Here is an 8,885-nt window from a genome sequence, read left to right as displayed (position 1 = left end):
CTACGCCGAAAACAACTTAAGGACATTCGGGTTCTCCTTAGGCGTGATGTGCGCCATGATGCTCGCCCTCGTCCACAGTGGCAACCTGAGGAAGAAGTCGCCGGATAAGTACATAGTGCTGCTCGTGGTCGCCATCTGCGAGGCCTACATGCTCGGGGACATGAGCTATTGCAAGGAGGCCCTTGACGTGACCATTGCGCTCACCATGGTGGTGTTGATGGGCCTCTCTGTCTTGGCTTCCTGGGTAAGGTGGTGGTGGAGGGAAATGGAGGGACGGAAGAAGGGAGTGATGGAGAGGGAAGGAGGGAGGGATGTTTGTGGGCGGAAAGAAAGAGGGATACATTCCAAGTATGACTCTTTTCTCTTTTTAGGTGAGAAGCTGGTGGTGGAGGGAAATAGAGGGAAGGGAAAGGTGGAGAGCTAGATAGAAGAGAGCGAAGAGGATGGGAATAATGGGGAAAAGAAGAAAGGTAGGGGAGGTTAGGAAGAAGTGGGAGAAGGGAACTAAATAGCTTTCCCTCCGTCTCATCCCCCTCTCTGTATTTTTTTTTTCTCTCTGTCATGTCTCTCTTTTTCTCTTTTACATTCTCTCCTCTCTATCCCCTCTCTGCCCCTTCCCCTCTTTATCTCTCTCTTTGACATATCAACCCTTCCCTCTCTGTCTGCTTGCCTCATACGGATCCTAAGACCGGTAATACCTTATTAAATATGCTCCTTTGCATGGAAATAAAGACAGGACGTTTTTTTAAGTACATACAGATGAGCACAAGAAGCATAAAGTACATATATTGGGTCAGCGCATATTTTTGAGCTGCCATTGTGGTGTTTTCATAAAATTGTATTGTTTTTTGTTAAGATTACGTAAAAAGGCGGAGGGTTCCCACTTCACATCTATGACCCCGGCAGTTGCCTTCCTCCTTCAGCGGACGCAGGTGTTCACTTTGTTTTCACTTTAGACACTTGGCACCCAAAGTGTCGGGTCTCTGATGGGGTTTTACATATGCCTCAATAAACCGCTATGCCAAGACCCCTTTCATTCCCCAACACTAAGGCCAACCTCTTACATTCATATCTGATGGCTAACAGTGGGCGAACCTCACAACACCTAACCCCTTACATTGAGTTTATTCTCGCTATGGTGGTGACTCCTTTGACTTCATTGTATAATACTAATATTGTTTTTCATGTTTTACTTGTGCAATTTTACTAGTGACAGTAAAGGCAATGTAGTATATTACCACAAATTAATTAATATTAGTACTTTACTTATTCACATTTTACATGAATAATGCTTCCTTTTTTCAGAAACAGTTTTCATTAATAACTCTCTTTCTCTCTTTCCCTTCTCTTTCTCTCCCTTATTCTATCTGTTTATCTGTCTCTCCCAACAGGTCAAATACGACTTCACAATGCTGGCGATCTTCGTCGTCTTCAGAATGGCCGTCCCCCAGCTGATCTTCATCCCGATAGTCATTTGGTCAAACGCGATGATCAACATGAAGTACATTACCCTGTGGGCCGTCCTCTTCGTCTTCTGCCTGCTGATCGATATGCAGCGCATCAAAGGATGGAAACATAGATCCGCCCTTCCCCCGGATGAGTTGCTCGTGGCCTTCCACTTGCACCTCGACCTCATCCACGTCTCTATGTACATCCTCGCAATCCTTGACGGAACAATGATTATAGGATGATGGTAGATGAAAGGAAGAGAAAGGTGGGAGGGCAATGAGGAAGGGGTTAGTGACTCTAGGAATAGTTAGATTGTCGAATGTTGTTTTCTTTAATGAATTGCTGTGCGTTATTTTGATTTAAGGATGTTATTTATGAGGGACATCCTTTGAAGGAAAAAAGGAAGGAACAGGCTAAGGCGGAAGTCAACCATTTAATTCATGACGAGAGAGAGTTCATGGAAAAGGAATCAAACATTTGATTTATTTTGAATGCGAGGATTTATGGGAAAGGAGTGGCAATGGAATGGGATTGTATGTTGATAGTGCAATGGCAATGTTTATTTATTATTTTTTTCCTTTTGTGTGTAAACAAGGAAAATGGACACATGGATATTAATGATGAATCCATACATGATTATCTGTTTGTTTCAACACTATACTTTATTTATGTACACATGCGTACCTTTATCGACTATTTTGCTTGTATGTCTAAGATTTAGTCTTCAGCATAAATGTGTGATGTACTCGGCAATAAAACCATAAAGATACCTGGTTTTTACCTACATCCCCTGCAGTTCCCGAATCCTTGGAATGTTGGAATCCAAAGATTCCTCATACACATTAGATCTCCCTGCTCTCCTTAAGTGCTATACTTCATAATTCTAATAATATCGCCGAAATATCCTTTATCCAAGCTTGCTTCCTTTCCCCACCACAAAGCTTTGCCTAGATCTGTAAAGAAAGAAAATGATGTCCCCTTTTAGGTCTCTACAAAAATGCCTTTTGGTCCCTGACGACCGCCGTCTAAACAGAAAATTCTGTTGCATTCTCGTGAAATATCAGCAATCTTTTGAAACAATGAATAATAGGTTGGTGGAGGATGAAGCAAGAGAAGAAAATTTCAATTCCCCAAAGAGGTGGATTTCTATGATTCCGCTCAGCCCACGATTCCTGTTCACGCTCCGCCAACTTTCCGTCGACCTCGAACTGGACCGAGCACCCAGATTGATTGACAGCGGTCGAGAGCAGCATGGTGGCCAACACTACGACTCAACCGGGAATGCTGGAGGAGAGGATGGAGAGGAAATGTTCAGAGATTGACGCAGAGACCCACTGAGAAGTCTTTTGGAGCTTGTATAGCTGTAGACTTGTTTATTTTGCGGCTGTCATCACCACTACCTCCACCATCACCATCATCATAACGCCATCACCACCAACTCATCATCACCACCATCATCATCAATCGCTATCATTGTCGTCACCGCCACCTCATCATCACCATCACGATCTTCATCATCATCGTCACATCATCACCATCATTATTATATCGCCATCGCCATCACCACCTCATCATCACCACCAACACCATCATCATTAATTGTTATCATCGTCGTCACTACCACCATCACTATCTCCATGGTCATTATCATTATTGTTATTATTTTTGTGATAATTATATTTTTAGTGGTAGTAGTAGCAGCTGTATCATTATCATTATCATAATTATCATTATTGTTGTTGTTGTTGTTAGTACTGTTACTGAGATTATCTCCGTCAAGAAGGTTTTGTTTTTTAGCAGAACTCAAATAGTTATGAACAAAAAAAAGTAACGACATTTTTACCAGAGGTGTCTCAGCCCAACTTAGATGCCATTGAATTTTGGTGATCTGGATCATGATCCAGATCCTGGACGGTTAGCAGGATAACTCAAAAAGTACATATTTTTATATCTCTTTATCTTACTCTCCCCCTATCTTTCTGTTTTTTTTTTTTTTTTTTTATGATCCGGATTCTGTTCAGATTAACTCATAAAATTATGAACAGAAATTTGAGTTTTTTTTATCAGAAGTATGTCTAAGCCCTACATGCTATTAAAGTGTGGTGGTGATCCCGATAAAGATGAGGATCAATGATTTTTCAAAAGGATTACTTAACAACGCGGGATAGGGATACACGGGTGTCGCCAGCGTGCTCGAGAGAGGTGATTTTGATGTAATTCTTCAATCATCAACATCAAGGGGGCTGACGCCGACGGGGGCGCATAACCGCATCCACCCTTCGCTTCCACCTACGAGGATCCCTCATGGCTAGACGCCAGGCAGGGACTCGGCCCATCTCTAGTTCTTCACGGCAGGTTTGGTCAATCTGCCCAAGCTACGACTTCCTAGGTCGTCCCATAGGCCTCCTCCACCCAGGGTTGTCTCGAACAGAGACGACCTGATGGGCAGGATCATCCTGAGGAAAGCGAGCCAGGTGGCTGTATAGCCTGAGTTGGCGATCACGGATTGTGCAGATAACAGGTCCTGTGCCAATCTCGCGGTGCAACCGTTGGTTTGACACATGGTCCCGCCAACAGTACCCCATGATCCGGCGCAAAGACCTATTACAAAAGGCTTCAAGACGACTGAACAGGTTCTCCTAACAAGTCCCCAAATTCCTGGACCTTGGTCTTGGTCCAGGAGACCTCTAGACCCAAGGGTTTCGCTTCATTGCTAAATGCATCCAGAGATGCCACTAGGGTTTCCAAAGACAGATAGAATGGCTACATCATCAGCAAAGTCAAGGTCTGTAACCTTGATATTGCCCAGTGTTGCTCCACAATGACTTTGAACAGTAGCTCTGCCCAGTATCCAGTCCATGCAAGTGTTGAAAAGAGTTGGCGCAAGGACACAGCCTTGCCTCACTCCTGAACTAACAGGAAAGAAGCTCGACAGGCCCCCACCACACTTTACAGCACTTTCAGTACCAGTATACAGGCTTGCTATTAGTCCAATAATCCTTGTTGGAATTCCTCTCAGTCTCAGGATCTCCCAAAGTGACTCCCAATGCACCGTATCGAACGCCTTCTTGAGGTCGATGTAGGCTGCAAGCAGCCCACGCCCGAACTCACGGCGGCGCTCTACAATGACTCGAAGCGCGAGGATACGGTCTATTGTGGACTTACCAGGAGTGAATCCGGATTGCTCCAGTCTCTGGTGCCTCAGTAGATGGTCTCTCATACGTCTCAGAAGGATGTGGGCGAGAACCTTGCCTGGTATACTGAGCAGTGTGATGCCTCGGTGATTGCTGCAGTCCCAACGGTCCCCCTTCCCCTTCCAGAGAGGGATGACCACACCCCTCAACAGGTCAGGAGGAACGGTACCGGACCACCAGATGGCAGCCAGGACAGCATGTAACCCCCGTGCCATAGGTTCACCACCAGCCTTTAACAGTTCAGCTGGTATGCCGCAGATACCTGCTGCTTTACCACTCTTCAGCTTGGAAATCGCCCCCCTAACTTCAGTTAGGGAGGGAGGGTCCTCACTGATGGGTGGATCCGGCAGCGGGATCTCAACACTACCTGCATCCAAGTTAACTGTTGGTGGGTCAACCTGGTACAGCTGCTCAAAATACTCAGCCCAACGTCCCCGCACCGCAACAGGATCTGAAACGATCTGAACACTTACTGAGCGAACTGCTGTCACCTGTGAAGAGGGCTTAGAGTTCAGCTTTCTCAGGGCTTGGTATGCAGGACGAAGGTCATTCACTAAGAATGGCCTTCTACCTCCTCTGCAAGACTCCTAATAAAATGTTCCTTGTCCCTTCTTAACAGAGACTGAGTTCTGCACACATGAGAACGGTGCAATTCCCGATCCTCTGTCAGATGAACCGCACGACATGCATCTGTGGCTTCCAGTGTCTCCTGCGAGATGGAATTCTGTACTGCTCTCGGGCGTACACCAATCGTATCTTGAGCTGCATCAAGCGTTTCACACTTGAAGGTATCCCACAGAAGAACAGGGTCTGTCAGACTGTCGAGCATTGCAAAACGATCAGAGATTGCCTCAGCAAACCCGCGGGCACACTCCCCCTCCCTCGGCCTGTCCAAATGAAACACCCTAGGGTGATCATTTGACCGCTGGGGAGTTTTGAAGTGGACCCGGAGGGTAGCCACAAACAATCTATGGTCAGTACCACAGAACTCAGCACTCCTGTACACCCTGCAATTCTGGAGGATCCTCCAACGAGTGCTAACAAGTATGTGATCGATCTCCTTGGCTGTATTACCCGCATCACTGTACCATGTCCATCGATGTGGGTATGGGCGCTGGTACCAGGAGCCAGAAATCCTTAATTTCTGGGACCGGAAAAGGAGGCTATTCTCACTACCGGCATCAGCTCCTGCACCATGGGGACCGACAGACATCTCATTGCCAGCTCGATCACAGCCAGATACCGCATTGAAGTCACCCAGCACAATACGCATATATCGCCGTGGACAACTGTCTACCACAGATGTAAGTTTGGCGTAGAACATCTCTTTCACGTCAAGTTTACAAACATCAGTAGGAGCGTACACAGCAATAAGAGACATGGCGCCAAAAGATAGCTTCAATCTCAATACCATTATACGCTCATCAACAGGAGTAACCTCTACTACCGAGGGCTGGAGTATAATGGCTACTCCCTGGAGGTGGTGGCCGTCGCTGCGGCCCGACCAGTAATAGGTGTAGCCACCTACACAAGTCATGCCGCTGCCAGGCCTCCTCACCTCCGAGAGAGCAGCCACCTCAACTCTCAGCCTCCCCAGTTCCCTCGACAGTAAAGGCAACCGATCATCTTGACGCAAAGAACGGACGTTCCAAGCCCCCACCCTGACTTCCCGCCTGAGGTTCAGCCTCTGGCAGTCGCTCCGGGTGGATGCCACCTCTGCCACCCCCACCGACGCTGCCCTATATAAAAGGGGGTGGCGGGCTGCGTGCCTCATCATCCACCTGTGTAATTCTTCGTGTGAATATTTTTATTGCATCAGTGACCCTGTTGCCTCGGCGGAGGTATGCGCTCTCTGAGTGTTTCTAGTTATTATCATTATGATATACCATCACCATTCTTATTGTTATTATCATTATTATTGCTATTATCATCTTTATCATAATTATTACTATTATTATTATTATTACTATTGTTAAAATCATTATCGTTATCATTACAATTGTTATTGTGATTATGATCATTGTTTTATTATGACTGTTGAGGATGAGGATTGATATTATTGTCATTATTGTTACTATCATTATCATTATTTTATTATTGTTGTTGATACTGTCATTATTATCATTTATTATTATTACTATTATTATATATTTTCTTTGCCCACCGGAGTTGTTTCTAGGATCATTTAAGGTTGGTACGACTATGTCAAACTTCATCAATAACAAATTGGGGCAAGTAGATCCCCAGAATTCCTTCTACGTTGCTGGAAACAAGAATTTCTACCGAGAGAGCGCCAGTATGAAGCGGTCGTTGGCTGCACTAAATCGGCGAAATCTGGAGAAGGAAGATTTGTTATGTATGAGGGAACCTGTCCAGGGATTCCAACATTCCAGGGATTCGAGAACTGCAGGGGATGGAGGTAAAATCAAGAGAGATCGCTATGGTTTTATTGGCGAGCACATCAGCCTCTAAAGTTCGATATAAACAAAATAGCGGTTAATGATGCGCATGTGTACATACATTATTATTTAGTCAAACAGAAAATTATGCATGGGTTCATTACTTACATCTATGTATCTATTTTCCTTATTGCCTACAGAATCACAACACCGAAAACAATCGCAGTTGCAACATATAATCCAAAACCTTGTCCACTCCCTTCCCACAAATTCCTTCCTTCAAAATATACTCTCTGTCTCAAGACAAATTTGTTGACTTTCACTTTAGCCTATTCCTGTTTTTCAGGCTATTTTTCAAAGCACATCCCTCATAAATAACATCCTTAAAACAAAATAAAGCATAGCTACTTAGGGTCATAACAGGACCTTTCGACGATGTTCCAAACCAACCCTTGTTAGAGAGTCACTAACCAAAACATAAAGACCCCTTCCTCATTCTACCCACCTCCCTTTCCTTTCCCTTTATCTACCTTCCTTCAGATCCTTAAGGGACCCTCCAACGATCGCGAGAATGTACATAAAGAGGTCGAGGAGGTCGAGGTGCAAGTGGAGGGCCGCGTAGTCGTAATAGGAGTCGTAATAGGCGGCCTAGTGGTTCCCTCGTTTGATCAGCTGGGTATCGATCACCTGTTAGGAGCTTTGGAGGGCCCCGAGGCTAGCATACATCAAGTTGATCATCGCGTTGGTCCAAAACATTATCAAAATGGTCAATATCAGGGCGAGGACGATGGATCTCATCTGTGTGATGTTAAGTTCGTTCTGTTAGGAGACAGATAAATAGAGTCAGGGAGAGGAAGAGAAGGAGAGCGAAGGGAGGGGGGGGAGAGATAGACAGCGAGAGAGAAATATAACTGAGCAGTTTTTAAGAAAAGAAAGGAAGCATTAATCATGTAATACGTGAATGAGTAAAGTACTAATGTGAAGTAATCTATGAATACACACTATATTGCCTTTATTGTCTAGTAAGAATGTACAAGTAAATCATGTAAACTAACATTAGCATTATATAATGAAATTAAAGCAGTCATCACCTACCAAATTGATAGGCTTTGAGAAAATCAGTGTAAAGGGCATTTTTCCTACCGAGTGAAAATGTAAAATTTCGTCTGTTTTCACCAGGAATGAGGTGTTACTCCATGATATTCAAGAAGAGAACAAACATAACCAACATACAGTATGGTGTCACGCTTTTTCGATGTAAACCATTATCCTACGTGTTTTCAAGTCAAATGATATCTCCCCCATTTCCTCTTCTCTCTTTCACCTACGCCTTCCTATTCCGCTTTCATCTACGCCCTCCTTTTCCACCTCTTCCGCTTTCATCTACGCCCTCCTTTTCCACCTCTTCCGCTTTCATCTACGCCCTCCTTTTCCACCTCTTCCGCTTTCCCCTTCTTTTCACTTCTCTTCCATCATCCGTGATTTCCTACCTTCCGCCACCTTTCTCCTTTTTATTCTCCTTCCCACTCTATTTCCTTCCTTTTCTTCCACCCATCCTCTCCTCCTCCTCCTTGCCCTTCATTACCCTTTTCCTTCCCTTCCACCTTTCTTCTTCCCTCCCATTTCACCCTTCTCTCTTCCTTCCTTTCTTCTGTCCCTCCCTTCCCTCCATCGCCCTCCACCACCAATTTCTCACCTAATAAGCGAAAAGAGTGATTCTCGCAATCCCTCCTTTGTTTCCACCCACCTACATCCCTCCCTTCCTTCCCTCCTTTCCTCTCCGTGATTCCCTTCTTCCTTCCCTCCACCACCAGCTCCTCACACGGAAAGCGGAGGCCGTGAA

At 45.1% G+C, this 8,885-nt stretch overlaps 2 protein-coding genes across 3 annotated transcripts in view; one reads left to right on the top strand and one right to left on the bottom strand.

Annotated features, from left to right (window-relative positions):
* Positions 1–21: 21 nt before the first annotated feature.
* Positions 22–2,218, top strand: LOC113826089 (protein lifeguard 1; the record flags this gene model as incomplete). The annotated part of the gene is given in 2 exon segments (XM_070115303.1): positions 22–244; positions 1,392–2,218. Coding segments are annotated over 2 exon segments (523 nt in total), but the record flags the coding sequence as incomplete, so codon positions are not given.
* Positions 2,219–7,076: 4,858 nt separating this feature from the next.
* Positions 7,077–8,885, bottom strand: part of LOC113826091 (protein lifeguard 1) — a 3,739-nt gene continuing 1,930 nt past the window's right edge. Inside the window, exons 3-4 of one of the 2 annotated variants that reach the window (XM_070115304.1) lie at positions 8,865–8,885; positions 7,077–7,840 (exon numbers count right to left, since the gene is read on the bottom strand). The exon at positions 8,865–8,885 is cut by the window's right edge and continues 301 nt beyond it. In XM_070115304.1, the coding sequence (XP_069971405.1) occupies positions 7,733–7,840; positions 8,865–8,885 (129 nt within the window). In that variant the 3' untranslated portion in view covers positions 7,077–7,732. Of the gene's footprint in view, positions 7,862–8,864 lie in introns of both variants that reach the window. The other variant, XM_027378969.2, reaches the window with a different exon arrangement.

The sequence above is a fragment of the Penaeus vannamei genome, chromosome 37, assembly GCF_042767895.1.
Source record: "Penaeus vannamei isolate JL-2024 chromosome 37, ASM4276789v1, whole genome shotgun sequence".
Taxonomy (NCBI): Eukaryota; Metazoa; Arthropoda; class Malacostraca; order Decapoda; family Penaeidae; genus Penaeus; species Penaeus vannamei.
Note: the sequence above shows the minus strand (reverse complement) of the source record. Positions and strands in the feature narration are given on the sequence as shown.